We start from the raw sequence: 27,478 nt of genomic DNA, 5'->3' as shown, positions 1-27,478 counted from the left end.
ATTTTAAAAAGGAAATCATTCAAGTGCATGCTTTCGAGATCAACACTGACCTAGCAGTAGCTGCTATGCGTGTTTTTGGTGCAAATTTGTATTTGCAGTAACGTACAATGATTAAAATTAACTGCTGTTTTAAAGTGGTATTTAATCATAGGTCAAGATCCATGAAGTCCAGTTCATTAAAATACTAACTTTAATCATTAAAAAGTGACCTTTCCATTAATTACATTTATTTTTACAGTCATCTATCACGAGCAAGATAAAATGTATAAAATTTACTTACACACATTATGGAACAGCATTTTTACGAATAAATTTTCTCATTGCAAAACTATCAACAAATTTGATTTTTGGAAGTGTGTATTTGCCATACATTGCCCTTAGTTGTTAAAATAAAAGTTTCAAATTGTTTAAAGGAATTCAGCAGGGTGGAGAAAAAGAATAAACGCCTTATTCCAAAAAAATAAATTGCATAATTCAGGAACTGCAATTTTAAATAAAAATGGTTTCTCAAAACATTTCTATGTTTTAGTGAGAATAAAATGTTTTCTTCATTCAAACATTTCTTGAATCCAGTTTTAAATCAGGTGGAAAGCATGTTCAATTCAGTAAAACTTGCCCTGGTGGAAGACAATGACAAACCATGATTGATTAAACAAACTGCCAAGGAAATGGCACAGGGTGAAGCATCAGCGGACATTAAGCCAAGACCTGTCTCTGGGCAAAGGACATGATGGTGGCACGGCGATTACAGCGCCAGCAGTCCGGGTTCAATTCCGGCCTCAGGTCATTGGCTGTATGCAGTTTGTACTGTTTCCCTGTGTCTGCATGGGTTTCCTCCTGGCATTCCAGTTTCCTCCCACAGTCCAAAGATGTGCAGGTTAGGTTGATTGGCTATGCTAAATTGACTCTAGTGTCAGGGGATTAGTGGGGAAAATTTGAGAGTTTACGGGAGTTAGGCCTGGGTGGTATTGGGTCGGTACTGACTCGATGGGCCAAACGGCCTCCTTCAGTACTGTAGGGATTCTATGATATGCCAAAACTTGCTTGACAATCACACTACCAGCGATACACTGTCTTGAAACACAAATAATTGAATAGAATCACAAATTACAGTAATTACAGAAGAGGTTGCACAAAACAATGTGCCACAACGCAACAATCAAGCATCAGAGATCCATCTACAAGTGATAACCATGCATCAAATTCACACCAGACACCAGAGCAATTTTCCACTGTGACCTCATCTATCTCATTATATTGTAGAAAATTGTCATTTGTGTGCTGTATTATTTTCTATTTTTGGGTTTTTACCCATTGCATTGAAGCAAAACAACACCCAAAACCATTAAATTTAAACTCCTAGATACCAGGAGACACAACCCTAGTTTGTGTAATCTCTCCTCAGAATGGTGCAAATGTGGTTAGCACTGCTGCCTCACAATGCCACGGACCTGGGTTCGATTTCTGGCTTGGGTCACTGTCTGTGCAGAGTCTGCACATTCTCCCCATGTCTTCATGGGTTTCCTCCAGATGCTCCAGTTTCCTTCCACAGTCCAAAAGACATGCTGGTTAGGTGCACTGGCAATGCTAAATTCTCCCTCAGTGTGCCCAAACAGGCAGAGTGTAGCAACTAGTGGATTTTCATAGCAACTTCATTGCAATGTTAATGTAAGCCTACTTGTGACACTAATAAACTTAAACTTTAAAACTTAAATGTAGGACATCATCATTTCTAACATGCAATTAACATTTCCATGGATCAGAATTCGCCAGTTCAGGTATCCATCCATATGTGGGAAGCTCGGGACCACTATGACTGGATTTGGGATTTTAGGACTTGGGCCTAGCATGTACTTATAATACACAAAATAAAGTACGAGAAATTAAAAAAGAGTTTTATTTAAATTGCTATCCAAGGTACCAGCTTTGAATGTGGCTGGTTTTCAGGTCCTTCTGGATTTCAGGATGCTGGATAAGGGAGCCAGTTCCTGTATCTTGCATTACTGAAACGGAAGCAGACATGAATGGACCTGGTAATCACCCAAAGTATTGCTCATGGGTCATCCAGGAACTAAAGTGATTACAATCTTTAACATGATCCTGCACAACAGAGGCCCCAGGTGATTGAGTGCAAGTTTTGGAAATGACAGGTTTTACACCACAGATGCATATGAGAAGTATGGCCTTGGTTTGATGAGTAAAGAAAATGCAGCAAAGTAGACAACATCATTTTCCCACATTATACACCATGCCAATGTTTTCCCCATTCACTTAACCTACCTATATCCCTTTGCACACTCTAGGCCCTATTTTACCGTTTTGATTTTAAGTGCTGGGTGGATTTGAAACGGAGTGTTTCAGATCTGACTTTTATTCCTGTTCTCAGGCACCTCCATACATTCTCTGCCTGAAAAATTATCAGCAATTCCAAATCACGCTGCAGAAGCCTGTGGGCAGGGCTTACCATGCCCGAAACACTGCAGCTCTGATCAGCACCTCCAACTGCGCATGCACAGTTAAAGAAAATAGAAAAACACTCCCCTGCCACAGTACTCCTCAGCGGGATAATGCCTCCCCCTGGCCTCTACAAACATTGCCCCACCCTCACAACATTACTGACCCCTTCATTCCCCCACCAACCAGACCAATCACGGCCCCCTACCGATTGAACGCGGAGTGGCTTCCTGCCCCCTTCCCCCCACCAGGGAGCCATCTGAACACTCCCATCACCGATATGAATCAGAGAGCCGCTGGAAGCTCTGAGCTTACCTCCTCAGAAGCTGGAGTGCCCGAATCGGTTCTTTGTGGACCACGTCTGTTTCACACCGAATCTGGATGGGTGAACGCAGTGGTAAAGGGGAATGTGCTGTTAAGTTTGGGCATGCAGCCCACTAAGTCAATTTAAATACATGCAAATGTATTTAACTTCACGACGTGCCCGTTTTGGGGACGATCCTGACAGTGGCCATTTTTGGCCCTTGATAAAGGAGGAACGGGTGCAGATCACGCTACTCACCTCATGCCCAACTTTACTAGATGCTCGTGCCTGAAAATGGGCGCAGTCTGATGATAAAATTAGACCCTCTGTGTCCTTCTCGCAACTTGCTCTGCGACCAATCCTTCTATCATCAGAATTTTGGTTACGAAACAATTGGTCCTTTCAACCAGGTCACTAATGTAGATTGTAAATAGTCAAGATTGTAAATAGCAATGATTCCTGTGGTGCTCCAATACTTGCATTTTGCCAATTTGAAAATGACCCATTGGCCCCGATTTTACCGGCACGGCTCACAGAACGGCATTCTCCATTGGCCTTGGACACGATCTTACGAGCCTTGGGCGGGCGTACCAGTAAAATTCCAGCCACTTAGTTAGATTCTGTTTTCCATCCACTGGCTAATCCTGTATCCGTGCTTTAGTTAGTCCCAGACGTGACCTCTTATTTTGTTCAGTAACCTTCAAACGTGGCACCCTATCAAATGCCATTGTCAAATTTAAATACATTGTAATTACAGATTCCTCTTTATCCACCTTGTCACACCCTCAAAGAGCTCTAAAAAATTTAACACAACTTCCTTTTTATAAACCATATTATTGATTGCACTGATTTTCTAAATGTGCTCCTTCTAGTTCCTTACTAATGGATTCCAGAATTTTCCCAATGACAGATGTTAAGCTAACCGGTCCATAATTTCCTGCTTTTTGTCTGCCTTCTTTCTTGGAAAGATGTTACATTTGCAGTTTTCCAATCTGCTGGGACCAGCCAATGCATTTACTACCTCTACAGCCACTGTGCCACTCAAACAAGTCTAATAAATTTATTATACATTATATTTGCAGCCAGTTCCTTTAAGTTGCGAGAATGTAGGCCATCAGGTCCTGGTGATTTCTCTGCCTTTAGTTTTCTTGGTACTTCTCCAATAATCATGACTGTTTTAGTTTCCTCCTTCTCTTTTTCCTCTTGACTATTATATTATTCTTAGAGTGATTTGTGTCTTCTACCATGATACTTGTTTAAAGCCTTTGCCATTTCCTTATTTCCATTATTAATTCCACTCTAGCTACTCTCATTTTTATATGCTTATGGAAGCTCTGTCAATTTTTTTTATCTTTCTTGCTATTTTACTCGTGTTCTAATTTCCCCCCTTAAGTCATCCTTCATGGCTTCTAAAATGTTTCCAATCGTCTGGCCTACCACTAATCTTTGCAGAATTGTATGCCTTTTCATTCAATTTGGCACCATCCTTAACTTCCTTCATTAGTTACAGATCATGCCTCCTTCTCCTTCATCATCCCACTTCCTTCTGTGCTGTAAACATCTACAATACTTAATAGTAGTGTCAATGAAGACAGATACTTCAATTTACACCTGACTGCCTTTTAACCTGTTGTTGGAGTTCTAGCAGATTATCTGCCTGCTACCTCTTTCATGCAATTGTAAAAGTTCAATATGAGATAAAGCTTGGAAATAGTTATAAGAGTTCTAATAATTAAAAGATTCATTGGATACAAGCAAACTCTAAGGCGGAGGGTTTTCAACAGCCAGTTACACCCTCAAATGCGCATAATCCTAACTCAGTACCAGGTAACCCTGGATCAAGAAATTGAGAACTTTCATCATTTAATTATTTGTTTGCTCCTTGTGTATAAACAATCCATTGATTTCACAGTGCACTCCTGTCATTGCAAATGGAAAACACAGAATTTTATTAATTATCACCATGTTCAAATAGTTTGGTTTATCATAATCTATGAAGACTCACTGAGAAAGAAAATCACTGATCAGCATAAACAGAACAGAAGCCTCATTGTTATAGTACTGGACCGGCAACCCAAGGGTCATAAATTCAAATCTCACCCACACAAGTTGTAAAACTGAATTCAGTAAATCAAGACAATTGTCAACTAGCACCAGGAGAAATAGTCATGAAAGGTTCCAAACGATCATAAAAACCCAACTGGTTCACAAAGACAAACCTGCCATCCCTGAAGAAACTCAGCACATCTGACAGCATCTGTGGAGAGAGAACAAGAGCCAATGTTTCAAGTCTGGGTGATCCTTCAGCTTCAGCCCTGACAAAGGATCATTCTGACTCAAAATGTTGGCTCTATTCTCTCGCCACAGATGCTGTCAGACCTACTGAGTTTCCCCAGCATTTTCTGTTTTTGTTTCGGATTCCAGTATCTGCAATATTTTGCCTTTACCTGCCATCCCTACCTGGTCTGGCCTACAAGTGACTCCAGTCCCACGCTACATGGTTGACTCAAAGCCCTCACAGTAGTATTCAGTAGATTCTGGTGGGACAATATCATAAAAGACTTTGATGCATTTAAAGTAAAGAGTGATTCTTGGTAAAATGGCATCTCCAATTATGAACTGACTAATTGAAAAATTAGGTTGTAAATATAGATCCTTTTGCGCTCAACAATTATGGATTTGATTTTGACTTTACGCAAGAGTGTAAAATGGGTGATAGCAAATTTGAAGAACCTTTTACAGCTCTCCTCATTTAACTTTTCCTTGGTTTCAACAGGAATTTTAAAAATCTGTAGAAACGTAAAACAGATTTCCAATTCGCTATCACCCATTTTATGCCACCACAGAAAAGTTAAATTACATCTTTTAAAGGGAGTAAAAAGCGTTCCGAGATTCATCCCAAGACAAAAATGTACTTGACTGGTAGTAGTTAAGGGAAGCAAATGTAGACATAGACAGGGCAGGGCCATTCAGTTCCTGACCTCATTGCAGCCTTGGTCCAAACATGCTCAACTCAAGGGGTGAGTCAAAAGTGACTATCTTTGACATTGAGGCAGCACTTGCCCAAGTGTGGCACCAAGGAGACCGGGCAGAAACTGGAATCAATGGGAACTGGGAAAAAAAACTTGTCATATGAGAAACGGTTAAGGACTCTGGGTCTGTACTCGCTGGAATTTAGAAGGATAAGGGGGAATCTTATTGAAACTTACAAGATACTATGAGGCCTGGATAGAGTGGATGTAGACAGGATGTTTCCACTTGTAGGAAAAACTAAAACCAGAGAGCACAACCTTAGACTAAAGGAACAATCCTTTAAAACAGAGACGAGGAGGAATTTCTTCTGTCAGGGAGTGGTGAATCTGTGGAGCTCTTTGCTGCAGAAGACTGTGGAGGCCAGGTCATTGAGTGTCTTTAAGACAGAGATAGATAGGTTCTTGATTAATAAGGGGATCAGGGTTATAGGGAAATGGCAGGAGAATGGGGATGAGAAAAATATCAGCCATGATTGAATGGTGGAGCAGACTCGATGGGCCGAGTGGCCTAATTTTGCTCCTATGTCTTATGATTGGAATCATCCCAGCACAAAGGAAGATGGATACAGTTAATGGAGGTCAATCACAGGATCGAGAGGCAGCTCACCACCATCTTCTCAAAGGCAACTAGGAATGGGCAATAAATGCTGGTCTAGTCAGCGATGCCCACATCCCATGGAATGAATTTAAAATCATCCCTGTCCCAGGACATAACTACAGGAATTCCTGAGAGTAGTGTCCTAGGCCCAACTACCCTCAACTGCTTTATCAATGACCTTCCTTCCATCATCAGGTCAGAAATGGGGATGTTCACTGATGTTGCACAGTATTCAGCACTAGTCACAACTCCTCAGGTATTGAAGCTGTCCATGTCCAAATGCAGCAAGAACTGGGCAACATTTGGTCTTGGGCTGATAAGCAGCAAATAACATTTGTGTTGCACGATGCCAGGCAATGACCATCTCCAACTAGAGAGAATTCAACCATTACCCTTTGACATTCAATGGCATTACTATGACTGAATGCCCCATTATCAACATCCTGAGCATTGCCATTGACCAGAAACTCAACTAATCCAGTCATATAAATAATGTCACTCCAAGGTTGGAAGTTCTACAGAAGTAACTCACCTCTTGAAGCCCGTGCACCATCTCAAGGCACAAGTCAGCCATGTGATGGAATCTCCTCTTACTGGATGAGTGCAACTCCTACAAAACTCAAGCAGCTCAACACCAGAGCAAAGAAGCTGCTTGATAAGTGCCTCAACCAGCACCTTCAACATCCACTCTCTCCACCTCTCTCTCAGTGGCAGCAGTGTGTATCATGTACAAGATGCACTGCAGCAACTTACCAAAGCTTCTCTGACACTGTTTTCCAAACCTACAAACTCCACCACCTAGAAGGACAGGGCAGCAGATACATGGGAACATCAAGTTCTGTGCAAGTCCCCCTCCAAGCCACACGCTATCCTAACTTGGAAATGTATTGTTACTCCTTCACAGCCATTCGGTCAAAAATATTCCTGGAACTCCTTCCCTAACAGCACTGTGGGTGCACCTACATCACACAGACTACTGTGATTCAAGAAGGCAGCTCACCACCATATTCTCAAGAGCAATTAGGGATGGGAAATAAAAATGCCAGGCTGGTCAATAATGCCCACAAACCATGAAAAACTAAAAAAGGTTAAGCAGAGGATTTTACACTGAGACTGGGAGGTGTGACAACAAGATGGAGGGGATTAAGGAGAAAGTTTCACAAAGTGAAGCCAAAAGTGCTAAATGACAAAGCACCACAGATAGGGCAGAATGAAATGAAATGCAAATATTAGGCCCATTATTATGCTCAATGCACACTGGCAGTCATACCCAGACATGGGGATAAATTATTATTGATTTCCTGCAGTTCTTGTTAAAAACTTTGTTCCCAAGACATCTTACCTGCAATAGCTCCAAAGTCATGGGAATGCTCTTTAACTCCTTCAGCAAGTCCATGGCTCCAATCTGTAAAAACAACACAGAAATCTTCTTTAAGAACACGAAGGGATTCAATAATCACCCATTCGCCAAAGTCAGGTTATAAAGTGTAATGAACATATCCAATGCTTAAGGATCATATTAATTGATAATTGACTACAGAAGGTCATGTTAACAAGTATTTTCGCACTGTTGGATTCCACTCTGAATTAAGGCTTTGGTTTGTCATGCTGTGAAATTATTCACCTTATCGGTGAACCAGATAGCAGGGAATTGTTTTCAAGTACTTATTAAGAGTACTTTATCACAAGTGCCCGAATCAGAATAATGGAAGAACTGAACCAGGATCATTGTTTCTTTAAAATCTTTCATGAGATGCAAGAGTTGTTGGCAAGGCCAGCATTTATCACCCACTCCCAATTGCCCTCAAGATGACAACTTGAAATGGCTCTGCTCCTCTTCTACACATCTGGTCAGCTTTGATAGAGACCTTTCAGGTCCAGAATGACTTTCAGATATCTTAGACCATTCCAGTGATTCATATAATTTTCCCACTATCCTAAGAATACAAGAACATAAGAAAAAGAAGCGGAGATAGGCCAGGCCAGGCTATCCTGCCCCTTCAACATACTTTACCATTCAATAAGATCTTGGCCTCAACTCCGTTTTCCATAACCTTGCCTCCCCTATAGATCAAGAATCTGCCTATCTCAGCCTTGAATATATCCAGTGACTTGGCCTCCACTGCTCTCTTGTGGAAGAGAATTCCAGAGACCGAAGAAATCCCTCCTCCTTTGTATCACAGTGTCAGAGAGGAAGTTTGATGAGGACTTGTCTGTTGAGGTAGTATGGGCTGAGATTAGAAATAGGAGAGGAGAGGTCACCCTGTTGGGAGTCTTTTATAGACCTCCTAAAAGTTCTAGAGAGGTTGAGGAAAGGATTGCGGAGACGATCCTGGATAGGAGTGTAAGTAATAGGGTAATTGTTATGGGGGACTTTAACTTTACTAATATTGATTGGAATAGCTATAGCTCTAGCTCATTAGAGGGGTCAGTTTTTGCACAAAGCGTGCAGGGAGGTTTTTTGACTCAGTATGTAGATAGGCCAACTAGAGGTGAGGCTATATTGGATTTGGTGCTGGGAAATGAGCCAGACCAGGTGTTAGACTTGGAAGTTGGAGTGCATTTTGGTGATAGTGACCACAATTCGGTTACGTTCACCTTAGTGATGGAAAGGGATAGGCATGAACCTCAGGGTCAGTAGTTTTAGCTGGGGGAAGGGTAATTATGAGGCTATTAGGAGAGAATTAGGAAGCATAGGTTGGACTAGGAGACTACAGGGTCTGGGAACGTCCGAAATGTGGAGTTTTTTTCCAAGGAGCAGCTACTGCGAGTCCTTGATATGTATGTCCCTGTCAGGCAAGGAGGAAATGGTCGAGCTAGGGAACAGTGGTGCACTAAAAAAGTTGATTCGCTGGTTAAAAGGAAAAAGGAGGCTTATGTCCGGATGAGATTTGAGGGCTCAGGTAGTGCATTAGAAAGCTTTAGATTGGCTAGGAGGGAGTTAAAGAGTGAGTTAAGAAGGGCTAAAAGAGGACATGAGAAGACTGGCTGATAGGATTAAGGAGAATCCTAAGGTGTTCTATAGATATGTTACAAACAGAAGATTGGTTAGGGCAAGATTAGGGCCAGTTAGAGACAGCAGTGGGAAGTTATGTGTGGAACCGGAAGAGATTGGAGAGGCACTGAACCAATATTTCTCTTCGGTATTCACGCAGGGGGACATAAATGTAGCTGTGGAGAACACTGGGTTACAGGGTTGTAAACTGGACAGTATTGCAGTTGATAAGGAGGATGTGCTAGATATTCTTGAGGGTTTGAAAATAGGTAAGTCCCCTGGGCCGGATGGGATTTACCCTAGGATTCTCTGGGAGGCAAGAGAGGTGATTGCAAAGCCTCTGGCTCTGATCTTCAGGTCGTCTTCGGTCACAGGTATAGTGCCAGAAGATTGGAGGATAGCGAATGTTGTCCCATTGTTTAAGAAGGGGAACAGAGACTTCCCCGGGAATTATAGACCGGTGAGTCTTACTTCTGTTGTGGGCAAGGTTTTAGAAAAAATTATTAGGGATAGGATTTATAGTTATTTAGAGAGTAATAAATTAATTGGAGATAGTCAGCATGGTTTTGTGGAGGGTAGGTCGTGCCTTACTAACCTTATTGAGTTTTTTGAGAAAGTGACCAAAGAGGTGGATGGGGGTAAGGCAGTTGACGTGGACTTTGGTAAGGCGTTTGATAAGGTTCACCATGGAAGGCTTCTGCAGAAAATGCAGATGTATGGGATTGAGGGCGATTTAGGTAATTGGATCAGGAATTGGCTAGCAGATAGGAGACTGAGGGTGGTGGTTGATGGTAAGTATTCGTCATGGAGTTCGGTTACAAGTGGTGTGCCTCCGGGATCTGTTTTGGGGCCACTGCTGTTTGTAATTTTTATAAATGATCTGGATGAGGGTATAGTTGGGTGGATTAGTAAATTTGCTGATGACACCAAAGTCGGAGGTGTGGTAGATAGTGAGGAAGGGTGTCATAGTTTACAGAGAGACTTGGACAAGTTGCAGAGCTGGGCTGAGAGGTGGCAGATGGAGTTTAATGCGGAAAAGTGTGAGGTAATTCACTTTGGCAGGAATAACAGATGTGTAGAGTATAGGGCTAACGGTAGGACTCTGAATAGTGTGGATGAACAGAAGGATCTAGGTGTATGTGTACATAGATCCCTGAAAGTTGGGAATCAAGTAGACAAGGTTGTTAGGAAGGCATACGGTGTCTTGGCATTTATTGGTAGGGGGATTGAATTTAGGAGCCGCAGCGTCATGTTGCAACTGTACAAAACTCTGGTGCAGCCGCTCTTGGAGTAGTGTGTGCAGTTCTGGTCCCCACATTATAGGAAGGATGTGGAGGCTTTGGAGAGGGAGCAGAGGAGGTTTACCAGGATGTTGCCTGGTATGGAGGGGAGGTCCTATGAGGAGAGACTGAGGGATTTGAGGTTGTTTTCGTTAGAAAGAAGGCGGCTAAGAGGGGACCTTATTGAAACATATAAGATCATTAGAGGTTTAGATAGGGTGGACAGTGACAGCCTTTTTCCCCTCGGATGGAGAAAGCTAGCACGAGGGGGCATAGCTTTAAATTAAGGGGTGGTAGTTATAGGATGGATGTCAGAGGCAGGTTCTTTACCCAGAGGGTGGTGAGGGATTGGAATGCCCTGCCTGCTGCAGTTGTAAATGCGCCTAGTTTGGGGGCGTTTAAGAGATCCGTGGATAGGTTTATGGATGGAAAGGGATTGGTTTAGGTTAGAGGGTCATTGCTTTTTAATTGGTCGGCGCAACATCGTTGGCCGAAGGGCCTGTTCTGCGCTGTAATGTTCTATGTTCATCTTAGTCTGAAGTGGGCAGTCCGTCATTCTGTTCTGCAGTTCCAGATTCCCTATAAAAAGTGAAGCATCGTCACAGGATCCAGCCTGAAAAGCATCCTCAGAATCTCATGTTTCACTAAAATCACACTTCATTCTTAACTCTGAAAATGAGGGGTTCAATCTGTTCGGCCTTTCCTCATCAAATAACACCTTCATCTCAGGAATCAGCCTTGTGAGCCTTCTCTGAACTGCTTCCCACACTAATCTATCCTTCTTTAAAACGAGATCAAAGCTGTACACAGTACAGTGGTGTGGTCTCACCCGTGCCCTGCACAGCTGTAGTAAGACTTTCGCTACACTTATATTCCATCCTTCTTGCCTGAACAGCCCATGCCATTGAGATCAATTTTTCATTTTGCCTTCCTAATTCATGTTGTATCTGTACACTAGCTTTTTTTGACTCAGGAACAAAGACACCTAATTTTTTCTGTTAGTCTATCTCTAATTAAGTAATATTTTACTCTTCCATTCTTCTCATCGAAGTAGACAGCGTCTTCTCTGTATTGTCTTAAGCTTTCCTCTTGCAAGGCATCTATAATTCTACGAAATTAGTTGGGGTTGAAGATGGGGTAAAATGTTGACACTGGCTGAATTAACAGGATGAAGTGGGTTATCATGTGGTAAGATGCTGAAGTCTTAGCTATCAAATAAACATGATAGCATCAATAAGTATATAATTTATACAACCAGGCTAAGTAGACTAAAATTATTCAGTCACACACTAGGAGACTAAGTGCAGGTTTCAGATTTTATTGAAACAATCTGTAAAGAAAAAAGGTATAGAATTCTACAATGCAGAAGGAGCCCATTCGGCCCATCGAGTCTGCACTCACCACAATCCCACCCAGGCCCTATCCCCATTACCCCTTGCATTTACTCTAGCTAGTCCCCCTGACATTAAGGGGCAATTTAGCTTGGCCTAGCGACATAACACGCATATCTTTGGAAGTGTGGGAGGAAACCCACGCAGACACGGGGAGAGTGTGCAAACTCCACACAGACAGTGACCCAAGGCTGGAACTGAACCCGAGTCCCTGGCGCTGTGAGGTAGCAGTGCTAACCGCCATGCTGCCCAAAGTCACGTATAGTCACATAGCTTTAATTGCAGATGTTTCTCAGAACTGAATAATTTGAAGTTTAATTGATGTATACGCAATTTAAGTGCAAAACAAAATAATGAGATACCAAGTATGCTAGGATTATGTAGCAAGGACATTAAATGCTGGCTGTAATTTCTGGCTCAGACGAAACACAAATTTGTAGTGTAAATACACATTCGACACTCGCTGGATTAGCAGTTCATAGTGCTGTCCACTGGTTAATGTAAGTCTGAAAGGAGCACTGTTACTTTTTGATTCAATGTTGTCACCTGGGCAAATGCACTCCCAAGCTATCACCTTATTTTTATTTGTGTAATTTACATTTGACGCAAGTGTCCAATAGCCTCCTGACCTCCAATTTCATATAAACACTGGATCAGAACTGAACAATCTTTTAAGTATTGGCAGTCAATTGATGTGGATTCTCCTGACCTCAAGATAAACTGGCCTCTGCAAAGAAGAGGAAAGAGCCAAGCTGCTGTCAATCTAAAAGCTTTGAATAATAATGGCTACCAATTAACCAGGCAATCTATTCAGACCACTTCCCTGGAAGTATTATCAAATTAGTTAGCTCAGATTAGCAACTAAAACAATACAGGGACTATTCTCTCAGCTCTCGCAGTGCAGCGGGCTGGGAGATTCAAGTGGAGGCCGTTTAGCGGTTTACCACTGGCCACTGTGGCTGACTCCGGCAGCTGTATAATTAATTTATTGAAATTACAATTTACATCTCATTAGCAGGCCCAGGACTGAAGTCTCCTGGCCCACTAGCTCCCCCCCCCACCCCCCTGCCCAGGAGTGTTTCACTCCAGCAGGATTTACAATAGCTCCCCATTTGCAGGGAGCTGGCGGCCTGACCCTGCTGAAGTGATTGGGGAGGGGCAAACAAGGCCCCAGGTGGTCAGGGGTGCCCCTGGGCATTGCCAGCTTGGCCCCTTGGCACTCCAAAGGGTCAAACTGGCAATGCCCAAGGAGTATCTTGGCACTGCCAAGGGTGCAGGACCTACGTGTGGTGAGGGGGAAAGGAGGAAGGGATCAGATCATTATGGTGGGGATCTTGCTGCCACTCTGCATTGGGATCGGTGTTAGAGGAAGAAGGTCAGCATTCGTGGGGTGACTGGGTTTGCTGGGGGAGAGACAGAGGTGGGGCGGGGGGGGCCAGCAATGTGGGGTCATAGGGCTAGCCAGCGATTGGGAGGCCAGCAGTGCAGGGATATGGTACATGTGCCAATCTCGGCGCTGAAAGATCCTAGCACATGCGCAGTAGCCCGCTCAGCGCTATACAGCTGGCCTCTCCAGTGGGAATAAGCCCTGCCCACTGATTTTTCGCTAGATTTTCTCTGGGTCACTCTGCAGTGCACAGAGTGTGGAAGATTCATTTTGAAAATCCTGCTAAAAATACCAGCAGGATTTATTCTGGTTCTTACGCAACTTCAACACTTAAGAATTTTTTTTGGGAGGACGTTCACCCTAGCCAGCCTCTTCCTTTTTATATATTTATAAAAACTCTTGCTATCTTTTTTATATTAAGCGCTAGCCCAGCTTCATAGTTTCTCCTACCCTTCTTTATCAACTTCTTTGTCAATCTTTGTTGACATTTAAACCTCTCCCAATCCTCTTCTCACCCCCTACTCTTAGCTACTCTAAACGCCTCCGCTTTTAATTTAACACTTTCCTTCACCTCCTTCGTTATCCACGGCTTATTACCTCTCCTCCTACGGTCCTTTTTAACCATTGGAATAAATTTCTGCTGAGCACCAAGAAAGATCTCCTTAAAGATCCTCCACTGCTCCTCAGCAGACCTACCTTCCAACGCGCTCCCCCAGTCAACATTCGCCAATTTTGATGGGTTTTTGATAAGCGAGGGGATTAAGGGTTATGGGGAGAGGGCGGGAATGTGGAACTGAGCCACGACAGATCAGCCATGATCTTATTGAATGGCGGGGCAGGCTCGAAGGGCTAGATGGCCTACTCCTATTTCTTATGTTCTTATCCCACCCAACATATTCCAAATTAAGAGTAGGTGAGAGTAATGCTACAGATGCTAGAGTACATTGCAGTTTAGATTTTCAAATTGTATTGCTAATGGCAACTTACACTGCAATCAGAAGATCTCATTCTATATTTTCAGAGCCTTGTGAGATAAACAAACAGACTGCAACCAAACATTTATTGTAGACAAGTTTCGTCCTTAAACCCTATCAGCCAGCCAATAAGGGTCACGTGCACATACTTTTTCACATTACTAGCTAACCTTGTTTAAATTACAGTTTTAACTCCTTATTAAATAAAATTAATCATTGCCAATTCAAACAATATTTTATAAAATCCACAACTATAACACTGCAACTGTACTTGATACACCACAGGGACTGCTGCAGTTCAAGGCGGCAGGTCATCACCACAGTCCCTTCTCAATTAGGGATGGGCAATAAACACAGGCCGAGCCAGCAATACCCACATCCTGCAAATGAATAGAAAGAGAAAAAAAAAAGAGTAGTTTGATTCAACATCAATCTACAGTCTCTTCATATTTCCCAAACATCAAATAAAACTTATCATAAACATTTAAATGTATCTGCGATTCACAGTGGAATGGCTGAACGTGTATTCAAGCATACTTAAGAAAACACCAGTGCTCCAAATCTCTAACTCAGTAGCTAGCTATGGAAATCAGACACACTGTGGTTTACTGAAGCAGAGTTTCAATTAACCAGGAGGTCTTGTGGTACAGAGGGTAACATCCCTGCCTCTTGAGCCAGGCACTCTGTGTTTGAGTCCCACCCCAGGACCTGATGGTCAAGGAAGGTATGTTTGTGAAGTGGCCAAACAGATCAAGTATCAACTTGAAAATCCATCCAACACACTGATGGCAGGTGGTATGAGGAGGAGAGATTCCAGGCCTGCTATTTTTAATCAAAAGAACATTGGAGCCTCTACCATCACTATCCATAGCTCCAGGTACAACATGCATGTAAAAGTTCATATCGCCACAGCACATAACTCCAAATGAACTAATACACCATAACCATTAATTAGCCAGATTTGTGGTGTATTGCAGTTGAAATGAAAGTCTTGAACTTCATCTGTGTGCAGAAAGTGAAAAGGAAATTCACATTATTTGTGCTGTAACATATCAACCCTGAGGAAATCTACTGCCTCATGCTCCACAGATTTCATGCAGATTTAAACTCTGCTTCAGTAAAGCACAGTATGCCTGATTTCCAAAGCTAGCTACGGAGTTAGAGATTTGGAGCACTGGTGTTTTCTTAAATATACTTGAATACATGTTCTGCCATTCCACTGTGAATCTGCAGATATATTTAAATGTTTATGATAAGTTTTATTAGCTTTAAGCAAGATAATGAAGTGTAATTGAACATTTATTTAATTGGATCATGAATGTTCCATGAATCTGTACTTGATTTACCAATTCGATATCCAGGTAAATGCAGTGAGACTCAGAGTCAAATGAAGAAGTGTTACCACAGTAATCTGGCTCACTTCGAACTTAACACACACCACCATATGATCTCTTGTCTTAGGTAGGTAGAAGAATATATGAAGTGTCAAACTATACTTCAAAATATAAACCAACAGATACCCTTCATCCACCGGTACACAGACAGAGCTCAGTAGAAACAAATGGGCCAACTTTTCAGGAGTGGCAATCACCAGTGGATTGCCATGCCAATCTTACTTTTCTTACATAAGCCATGAGCTCCATATTTCTGGCCTGGATTTCTGAAACACAGTGTAATTATTCTGGGAATCCTTCTTCATACTGCACAATCATTGGATGAAGCCAAGGCTTTTACAGCACTCACTGCCGTATTTTTAAAAGTTTTAATTCAATAAATGAAAAGCTCCAGAACATCTGAATAAGTGTAAGTGAGGTGATTGAGTGGTGAGGGTGACTAGCTATGTCGGAGGGTGGGTAAAATGGTGAGTTTGGGTTTGAGGGTGATGGATAAGAGTCAAGGGTGGTCAGTTGTATAGTTATCCAAGAGTTAGATGTGTTTTTTTCCTGTCTTACATTTCCTTGGTAACCATCCAGGTAAGTGAGTTGGAACTATCCGAAGTCTCTAGTTGGAGACTTTTTTTTGGAGGGTCTTAGAATTTCTCACTGCAATTCAAACTTCCCAGCCAATTCCAACAAAGATCCTTGCACTGGGACTTCCAAGAAATCCCTTTGTGCATCTCCCTGATAAGTTCTGTCTCTGACAATTCAGAGATCAGAAGATCTGGGCAAATATATTTAGAGCAATTACACACTATTATCTTTGAAAATTTAAACAAGTAAAACGCTTATATTATTTAAACATTTAAAACAGAATAATTACTCACTTCTCACACAATAAAAATAGATTGTCTGACAGCATTGCATCTAATGGCTTCAGATTGGCAGAGTACAATGAGAACCACTGGCCATAAGGCTATCCAAATGATGGCCATTCTTGCTAGTGCAATCTTCCAGGACCACCTATGGCAAACCCCTGCCACAGGTTTCCTGGTGACGGAAGCTACATAGTACATGAAGTGCTGTTGACAGCGGTGGGCTGCCTGTGACACCATGAAACATGCCATGGGGGTGTGTGGAAAATCCCAGCCAAATTTTCTCATTTTGTAATAGAAATTCATGCAGAGGCACATTTCTTTTTTTACCTATATAAAACTTCCTTTCAAATTGAATCTTAAAAAACACAAAATATAAAATATTACCATTGTTTTAAGCTGCCTCAACAAAGGCATCTAGATTCCATAAACATCTAGGACAGCAGACTAAACACAATGTTTCAGGAAGTGAGGTGCAATTTGCACTGAACTTGTGACTGTTACCAATCAACTGCAAACTTTGGTGTCATGAATCGGTTGCACATTTTCTCATATTGAAACTGATGCCAACTGAAGTTATTAATAGAGTGATTGGTTATGGATGTTTTCTCTCTGTTTTTGACAAATTGGAACAATAAACACTTAGAAACAACCTTTACAAACAGATCCAAGTTTACGCCTACAAGACTTCTTTTCTAAAGTCAGTGAATCCAATCACCCTCACCTCCAAGTTAAGGTTTTAGATTTATATAGCATATTGGGCTAGGACAGCTAATACACCAAGGCTGGATCCAGGATCTAGTGTTGGCGACTGATTTAAGGTCACGGCTGCGACATAACCTCCAGGGCTACATCTGCTTGAGGAAGCCTTCATACTTCTGTGGTTCTGGATTCAAGTGGAAATCAATGTGATTAATGGTGTGATTATACATGCAGTGAGATATTGAACCATCCTTTATTAACAAATCACTTTACATAGCAAAGAAAACATTCTCTGTTTAACTGGTGTTAAAGGACAAGGTAACATTACGATTAGTAGCTTCAAAGAACAAGGAGTGCAACATCGCACTTTCGGGATAACCCAAATTAAATCATTTTGAATCAAAGTTGTTACTCAGGGAAAACATAGCAGTTTTCACAAGATATGAGAAAAATAACCGAAGTCCGTTGTTGATGTTGTCAATGGAGTGAAGAAATTTGATTTAATACTTACAATTTTTCAATTAGGGTTATTGGATCGTAACTATTCACCCAAGACAGCAACCTAGCAGAGGTGAAACCATGTTCACTCGGTCTTTTGGCTAAGATCAAGTGTCAGGTGAAGCCCAAGGAGGGATGTAATACCTTTGTCAACTTAGATATTGTTTGATTTTGATTTATTATTGTCATATATATTAGTATACAGTGAAAAGTATTGTTTCTTGCATGCTCTACAGGCTAAGCATACTGTACATAGAGAAGGAAAGGATAGAGTACAGAATGTAGTGTTACAGTCATAGCTAGGGTGTAGAGAAAGCTCAACTTAGTGCAAGACGAATCCATTCAAAAGTCTGATGGCAGCAGGGAAGAAGCTGTGCTCATGTCAGTTGGTATGTGACCTTGGACTTGTCTTTTTCCCTACAGAAGGTGGTAGAAAAGAGAATGTCCGGGGTGTGTGGGTCCTTAATTATGCAGCTGCCGTCCATGAAATGGATTCAATTGGAATTTGGTTCATCAAACAAGGAATTTGATTTGACTTATTGTTGTCACATATATTAACATACAATGAAAAATACTATTTTTTGCATGTTACACAGACAAAGCACACCATTCATAGAGAAGGAAATGAAAGAGTGCAGAATATAGTGTTATAGTCACAGCTAGAGTGCACAGAAAGATCAACTTAATGCAAGGTAAGTCCATTCAAAAAGTCTGACAGCAGCAGGGAAGAAGTTGTTCTTGAGTCAGTTGGTATGTGACCTCAAACTTTTGTACCTTTTTCCCGACAGAAGAGAGAATGTCCGGGGTGCATGAGGTCCTTAATCATGCTGGCTACTTTGCCGAGGCAGTGGGAAATGTAGACCGAGTCAATGGACGGGAGGCTGGTTTGTGTGATGGATTGGGCTACATTCATGACCTTCTGTAGTTTCTTGCTGTTTTGAGCAGAGCAGGAGCCATACCAAGCTGTGCTACAATTAGAAAGAATGCTTTCTACGGCGCATCTGTAAAAGTTGGTGACCGTCATACCAAATTTCCTTAGTCTTCTGAGAAAGTAAAGGCATTGGTGAGCTTTCTTAACTACAGTGTTGGCATGAGGGGGCCAGGACAGGTTATTGGTCATCTGTACACTTAAGCTTGAAGCTCTAGACCCTTTCTACTTCATCCACATTGATGTAGACAGGAGAATGCTCTCATTTATGCTTCCTGAAGTAGATGACAATCTCCTTTGTTTTGTTGACACAGAAAGAGGTTATTGTTGCCACACCAGCTCACCAGATTCTCTATCTGATTCCTGTACTCTGTCTTGTTTATGGTGGTGTTGTTAGCAAATTTGAAAATCCAAAAGTTAAAAAATGGATTTGGGTTTGCCTGGGCCATTCTAAGCATTAGCTTTGTAATTTTAAGGATGGAATAAACTTTTATTTAAAAAAGACAGTAAGCAAATGCAGCATTAATTTAAAAGCACAACCAAAAAACAGGTCCTCTCATTATGCAGAACATTGTTAGTCTCGATTGTACACTCGACTCCTGGATTTGGGCTTGAATCCACAAGCTTCTGATCCAAGGATTACAGCGCTAATGGAAACTGAGTTCCACTGATATATCACTGCTAAAGGCGTACCCAAATATTACCTCCATGCTTTTAACTTTTTTTCAAATTGGACTGTTCCAATATGCTATTTTCAAACTTCACCACATTTTACACCCAGCCAGAACCAAAACGTGGTCTAGCACAGACACAGTCGTGGATGTTTATGCAAATATTCTTTAATGGTACACAAGACAATGAAAATATTTAACCGTCTGACCAATATATTTACGATAAATTGGTCATTATCCGGTTCTCACATCTTCTTCTGGCAGCCTTTTGTCATGCAAGATGACCACTAATCACATCAGTTTCTACTTGAATCCAGAACCACAGGAGAGTGATGGTTTGAGCCTTGGTGATCAATTCTGTGTTGAACATTGCCTGGTGCGGCTCAGGAACTGCACTCTGGCATGGCAGATTCTGCCAATTTTCTGCCGATGACGACAGTAGGTTGGTAAGATTCTGGGCTTTTGTCAGCCAGCAGAGCTTCTCGTTTCATCTTGTCTTTTCCAATAGCCCTCCAGTTAGCGTCCAGAGATCACAGACATAGGTTCAGTGATTTGTACCAATGTTTGTTATCTTCATATCTTGCTTGCCACTGTTTTTGTGGTGGATGGACACCCAGCAGGTTATGACCTAGTGACCAATTCATTGTAGTCCATGGATGTATGGCTGTCATCTGTCTAATAAACAGTGTATCATCACTAGAACACAACTTTCAACACCGCTCCCATGGCTCCTTGTCCTGGTAAGCATCACTCCTCCACATATTCATCAACCCACTAAAATGGTAGAAAATGTTTGCAATGCTCCCACCTGTCACTTCAGGCTGATCTATTCAGCCCACCCAAGGTATGACTCCCATCAAGAAGACCGATCCAGAAAAAGCTTCCCACACAAGACTTCAACACAAATTCCACCTGGCCAAATGAATGGGAATCACTGGACACAACAAACAAGTACTTGTTGGGTCACAAACTCAACCCAACAGCTATGTGGTTTCAACCTTCCACAGGAAGAGTAATCCACCCTCCATGATTGGGACCGACCACAGCCCCTGCTTGGCCAATCACCACTGATGGGGCATTAGTGCTAGCCCCCTATGTTCCTTTGGGAGAGAGCAAACTATGCATCCCATCATAGAAGAGCGTTCAATCCAGAGACTCAGCGTAGGCCTGTGCGCACCATCACAGCAGGACCGGAATAAACTGCTTGGCTTAGGTACTTTGCATTCACTAAATAAATAAATATCCAATGAACATGGGTATTTGGCTGAGAAACAAGTATATGCTCATGGGATTAGCATACTCCAGGACCTTCAAGTTGATGGCAGTGTCCTGACATGAAATACTGTGAATATGCCCCAAGACATTGAAAGTGGCAACCATTCAGCCTTTTCTACTGCTTAGCATATGTTGTCCAGATGTCACCACTGTATGACTGCACTAAGGATGCAAACTTGGTAGATGTTGTAAGGTTGCATTTTGTTTCTTAAAGAGATTTAGAGCCTTGAATGGTTGAACAATAACTTTATTAATAACATAACAATATACATATTTATACAGTCCTGACTAGGTATGCTGACTTCTACCAGACTCATTATTATTCACACATGATGCTCTACATCGTAGTATCAGCAGCACTGTTTCACCAGTTCTACATTAACCTTTATAGTCCCAGACACCTAATACTTGCACTTTGGTGTTCTCATCAGATTGCTGTTGTTCCACACCTTACTAAACTTTGGCATGACAGCTGCAGCTTTGGGAGGCTCTTAAGTAGAAAAGCTAGTTGTATAGACCCTGACCAAACATTTCTATACTAACGGAAAATCTGGGATACAGAATGCTACAGAATATGATGTATTTGCCCCATTTCATAGATATTTTGGCCACATCGTCTTTTTGCAACAACCTTCCATATTTACTTGTAGTGCCAGAGGCTACAACTTCTTTATACTGTCTAAAAACTCGTCCTCCAATTTCTGGTTGTATTTCTCCACAACAATATATAGCTGTTGTGGTCATATGGTAAACAAATAGGAGGAAATTCTGGTCCTGGTGAAGTATTTCATAAATAAATGCTTCAAATTATCAGGGAGTGTTAAATAGGTGAACATCTATTTACCAAATTAGGCCGAAGACATTGTAAAGTTTATTAATTAGTGTCACAAGTAGGCTTACATTAAGGCACTGACAAAAGGGTCATCTAGACTCAAAACATTGGCTTTCTTCTCTGCCCTGAGGTTGCTGTCAGACCTGCTGAGATTTTCCAGTATTATCTGTTTTTGTTGCAAAAACTTGCAACCAGGCCTGGTGGTGTTTTTCAACATTAAAACATATCACGTCAAGATGTGACCTGTTCTACAAAGGATTCATATACTTTATCCACAGTTCGACATCCTTTAGCTGCAGCTTTAAGTTTTGTGATGAAGGTTGGGCAACTTGCTCATGCAATTTCCAGATGATTCTCTTTTTTTTTGCCAGACTTTTACTCCAGAGGTCAACAATACTTCTTGATGGAAAATTCCCGGTTTCCTCAGCAGAATACAATGATGTCCGGATTCAGTGAACTGTATATTCACCATGTTACCAGACCGTGCTGTGATTCTCTGTGTCCAACGCATCTTCATTTTCTTCACCAAGGACTTACTCTGCAATAACGGTATGGTTACTCCAAACCACATGAGGTCTAATGAAATGACACTTTCCTGCAATTTCACTTCTGAGGTTCACTTTCTCCTAAAAGATATTGATGCATACCAATTTTGGACAACTCCTTACAATGATATTTTGAGTCACATCGAAAGCACCTCGCAAGTATTCCCCATCTATTTCTGGGGTGTGTCTGCCACTGACGGCCATCACCCCAGTCTTGCATTTTACCTTGCTCCATAACCTATTAAAAGTACAACCCACCTCAGGGTATCTTCGAGCAATTTCTTCTCTGTACAAGCATCCACAATTCAGCCCCTAGAGATCAGTAACCATGGAGTGCTCCATTCTATGTCCCACTGCAGAATTTTCAGCATCTCTTGGCAAGGAAGCTGGAAACTATAGTTTCCCCCCTTTTTGTTTTAAGAGCAGCGGTCATATGTTCAAGAAGAGGATCTTCACCAGAAAACTGAACGCCTGTCAAAACCAAAATCTACCCATCTAATAATCTAAACACTCCAGAATGTCTGGATTGAATTTCTTCAGTACTTTATATAATCTCTCAAAAATTCATGACCTATTCTTCTGCAGACTAATTGTCCATCTTCTTAAATTTATCAAATATTGACCATGCCTCATTTGCTTCTAACAAGTCATTTTTGTAAAGTCTGCCCATAAATTGCAGTAGAATCAGCAAACCATCTTCAGTATCCAAGTCAGTTACATTCAGTTCTAAAAATACTTCATTTCTAATCTTGTTTCTTTCCGGTAACAACAAGACCTAAGCCATTCCTTGTTTCCTGCTTGCTGGAGGAGTGACCTGAGTCAACATCTCCACTTTCTTCTGCCACTGCTCAAATGGTTCCAATTCCAGAAAGACTGGTGGGTAACCATAGTTTCTGAACTTGCAGTGTGACTCAGCATTTCACCTTAACAGCCACTGGGAGGTTTACTTCTGTCAGAAACAGGGATTGCTTTCTGTTTTCTTTATCTTCCCACCTGGAGAGATTGAGGTCAAACCTCTGCTACCATGTTAAATAGGTGGATATCCATTTCCCAAATTAGGCAGCAGAAGACATTTTGCTGATTCATTGTGATATAATAGTTCAGTACAAACCCGACTTCTACCGTTCCCTTCTGGATTCTTGCAATGTCCCAAAGCCTCCCCCACTGGGGGAAAATGCCAGCTCTTAATGCAATCATCTCCTCTCAATTCTGTCTGAAACTAGTCCTGATTTACTCTTGAAGGAACCCACATTTCTAACATTTGTCAGGGAGGAGATCTCCCAGTTGTTTAGAACACATTCAGGAATACAACGAGACCATGATTTCTTTTTCCTTGGATGTTCATGTCAGCTGACCCTCAATCCGAGGTTGAGGTCTATGAAGAATTTCATATTTTTGCTGTGCGTTGTCAAGTACTAAGGAGACCAATTCCCACACCACAACAGTCATCTCTCACAAAAAAATCACCATGACGAGAAGTTCTAACACAATATCAGCTGCACCAATTCAGGCGTCATTGGAAGCGACTGAATGTTTTAACCATATGATTAAAACAATACGGAGTGGCTGCTGAAGGTACTGTCTCAGTTGAAGTTTAATATAGATTAACCTGTTTGCACCAAAGACAAATATAAAATCTTTCAGCACACTATTCAGAGATCAGCTGAGTAGTTTGTGATCATTTGTTTTACTGATGTTGGTTGAGTAGTAAATGTTGGCCAAAAGACCAAATGCTTCCTATTTTTCTTTTAAGTAATTCCATGAGATCTTTTACAGCCACCTGAGATAATAGTATGTTTAATGTCTCATCCAAAAGATGGCATCGCCAACATGCAGCACCCTCTCAGTACTGCCATAAATAATCAATGTAAATTATGTTTTCAAGTCTTTCTGAAAGAGATACGTTTTTTTCCACTTAATGTTGGTATTCTTGTGAAGTGCCCTGATGAGTGCAGGACATAAAGCTCTGACGTGTCTCTTTTTTCAGCAACACTCGAGTTCTGTAGGGTGGCATGGTGGCATAGTGCCTCAGCACCAAGGACCTGGGTTCGATTCCAACCTTGAATGACAGTCTGTGGCATTTGCCCATTCTCCCCACGTCTGTACAGGTTATATGGATTAGCCATGGTAAATGTGCGAATTATGGGGATAGGGTCAGCCTGGGTAAGGTGCTCTTTTGGATAATTGGTGCACGCTCCAAATGGCATCCCTTTGCACTGTGGGGATTCCACAGTTCTGTACTGCCAAATGATTATTTACCTTCAAGCCTCTTAGTGGGACTTGAAGCCTCAATCCTCTGCTCAAGAAACAAGGGCTCTACCACTGAGTAATACCTAATTGATCTCTGTGCAAAATGGTTTCTGTATTTGCAGTGACAATATTAATTAATTGGCTATGAAGTGTTTTGTCCACTCTGATTTCATGGAAGGGATGATATAAATGGTTTGTCCTTTATTCTCCTTTAACTTGAGCAATCTATTTTTTATTCACTGTGCTTGTAATTTGGTAGATTCTGTGACCACTTACTGAATTTTCACACGATGATGCTCCAGTAATACAGCGTCAAGGACCCAGGTTCAATTCTGACCTTGGATCACAATCTGTATGGAGTTTGCACATTCACCGTGTCAGCGTGGGTTTCCTCCAGGTGCTCCTGTTTCCTCCCGCAGTCCAAAAATTTGAGCGTTAAATGCACTGGCGATGCTAAATTGACCCTGTCAGGGGAACTAGCTGAGTAAATACATGCAGTTAAGGGGATAGGTCCTGGGTGGGATTGTTGTCGATGTATGTCTGATGGGCCAAGTGGCCTCCTTCTGCATCGTAGGGATTCTATGATAATTTGCAGGTAGCCCTCCCATGATCACTGGGCACAGCACAATGATACTAAATGCACCACCAAATAATGGTCAATTTATGCTCTGAAATTACCTGCACAATTTAATTTGAACAAATTTTTTTTTCCCTTTTCAGTACCGGAGTCTTCCTTAATGGAAATTATAGTAAATTGCTGGGATTCCCAATTACTCTGGCTCTTACATTCTGGCCCTTAACACCTTGATAACAACCTATAATTTTTTTACCGACTCTCGAACGTCCAAGCTATTAATACCATGATTAGTTGCCCATTTCACGGGCAGCCTTTTTAAAAAAATCTGTTTGATGCAGTTGTCCATTTCTGCCAACTGTTTGGTAAAAGCTGCAAATTCAGCATTGGATCAGAGAAAAATAATGTGCCTGAATTAGTTTCTATTCTGACCATTACATTTAAAAAAAGACACACGATTTTAATAGAAACGCCCATGCACGCCAGATACAATTGCAGATCAGTGAGTCTCCATAATTCATTGTGTGAGAGAGATTCTGTTTTAGTGTAAATGGTCGGGGACCCATCTATTCATGCATTTCGATTGGGGACACGTGAAACCCGTCATATTCAGTGACTGGAAAACTTCTACCCATTGTTGCGTTCAGTGAAAGTAGGTAGCAGGAACACACAGAAAACTCCAACAATCGAGCTCAGCTCAGCCTCTGCTGTCAGCCACACACTGGGCCGGCCGCTGTTGATTGTTAGGCGGGAGGTGTATGCCGCCCTCAGCACTGGGCGGGTTGTCAAGAGTGGCACTCTGGGGACCATCCCAGTGACTGTGTGGGTGGCGCGCTCTGGGGAACATTTCCATTATTGAGGGAAGCGCGCGAAGTGTCCAGGATCCGTTTCAACGATTGTGTGGGTGGCGCGCGCCCGCAGGGAGCCTGAGGAACTTTCCAATTATTACAGGAAGCGCGCGAAGCCCGTTCCAATTATTGAGGAAAGCGCGCGAGGGGGCCGGAGAACGTTCCAATCGCTGTAGGGGTGGGGACGCGCGGGCTGGATAGGTGGCGCGCGGGGGGAAACCAAGGAACGAGGCGCGCGCGCAGGGCCCGGCTTTCTCTGACAGTTACAAGGCAAACGGCCTCCAAACAGCTCACCGTGCTTTTCTTCGACACCATCTTGTCCATCTTCTTCGCAATTCGAACAATATCTTCCTCCTCCTTTTTACTCATCGCACCAACCCGCTCGCAACCGGCCAGACGGTAGTGTTTGATTTTTTTTCCCCCGATTAACAAAAATCCCTCCGGCTCTTCTGAGCGGCAGCCGCAAGCGCCAAATACTCACAGAGAGAGAGAGAGAAAGCCCAAAGCAGTGGAAAATCCGTCATGTAAATAGAGGGAGCGCCGCAAGCAGACACGGCTAATCGATGGACCGAGCTGCTCTGATGCTGCAGGCTTCCCCTCCCCCACTGTCGGAAGCTGACGTGTGAATCACGGGCCTGGAGGCACTGTCATGTGATCTCGCAGCAGCTGATCAGGCCAGGCGGAGCTCTGGTTTGTGTGTGTGATAAAGCGGCTTGACTGCGCAGACCATTCACTCCCACTTAACTTGTCTTTTATGTTTATTGAATCATTGACATTCCCACAACTTTGCTTGCTATTTAAAGAGCTATTGCCACAAATTTGATTTATTATTGTCACATGGATTAGAATAAAGTATTGTTTCTTGCACGCTATACAGACAAAGCAGACTGTACATGTTGTTCATTCGTCGTCGTCGATGAGGATCTCAACACCATTAGTCATTTTGAGGCTGGATGCGGTGTGTCTGAAGATGACTGGGCCAATTCGGGCATGGAATGCCCTGGCTCATATTGGGCAGACTTGTGTAGGCACTGTAGTTGTTGCGCTGGTGGCTCTGGACTTGTGCACCTCATGCTCAAGTTGTGCTTCAGCATTGCACCTTGCTTCATAAGCTTGACAGCCCCTGTGGATGAGGCAACGCCAGGTAGGGCAGTTTTGTGCCTGTATTTCCCAGGTGGTTGTGTCTATGTCAGGCGATTTCAGGGAGGCCTCGAGTGCGTTTTTGTAACGTTTATGCCCTCCATGTGAGCGTTTTCCTGCAGAGAATTCCCCAAAAAGGAGCTGCTGGGGTATGCACTCATCTGGCATATGGATGACATGATCTGCCCACTGGGTATGTGCTTTCATCAGCACTGTGTGGACTGATGGCAGACTTGCTCCAGAGAGAACTTCAATGTCTGATACTTTGTCTTGCCATCTGATGCGTAATATTCTATGAGGACAAGTCATGTGGAAATTATTGAGCTGTCTTGCATGCCTTCGATACACAGTCCATGTTTCACAGGCTTTCAGGAGGGTAGTGAGTACCATGGTGCTGCTGATTCCTCAATGTTCCCACACAGTGGAGCGCAGTCTACCGCAAGCAGAACTTGCCTTTGCTACTCTGCAGTTAACTTCTGTATCAATAGTCACTGCTTGGGAGAGGATGCTGCCTGTAGTTTCTGTCCTTTGATTGTGATTATGGGTTCT

At 42.3% G+C, this 27,478-nt stretch overlaps 1 protein-coding gene across 1 annotated transcript in view; it reads right to left on the bottom strand.

Moving 5' to 3' along the window:
• The window catches only part of tcea1 (transcription elongation factor A (SII), 1), a 61,902-nt gene extending 35,560 nt beyond the window's left edge, over positions 1-26,342 (bottom strand). Inside the window, exons 1-2 of the mRNA XM_080194227.1 lie at positions 26,084-26,342; positions 7,731-7,793 (exon numbers count right to left, since the gene is read on the bottom strand). Coding sequence (XP_080050353.1) covers positions 7,731-7,793; positions 26,084-26,158 — 138 coding nt within the window. The 5' untranslated portion in view covers positions 26,159-26,342. The remainder of the gene's footprint in view (positions 1-7,730; positions 7,794-26,083) is intronic.
• Positions 26,343-27,478: the final 1,136 nt, after the last annotated feature.

This window comes from Carcharhinus amblyrhynchos, chromosome 8 (genome assembly GCF_965287045.1).
Source record: "Carcharhinus amblyrhynchos chromosome 8, sCarAmb.v2.hapA, whole genome shotgun sequence".
Lineage (NCBI taxonomy): Eukaryota > Metazoa > Chordata > Chondrichthyes > Carcharhiniformes > Carcharhinidae > Carcharhinus > Carcharhinus amblyrhynchos.
Note: the sequence above shows the minus strand (reverse complement) of the source record. Positions and strands in the feature narration are given on the sequence as shown.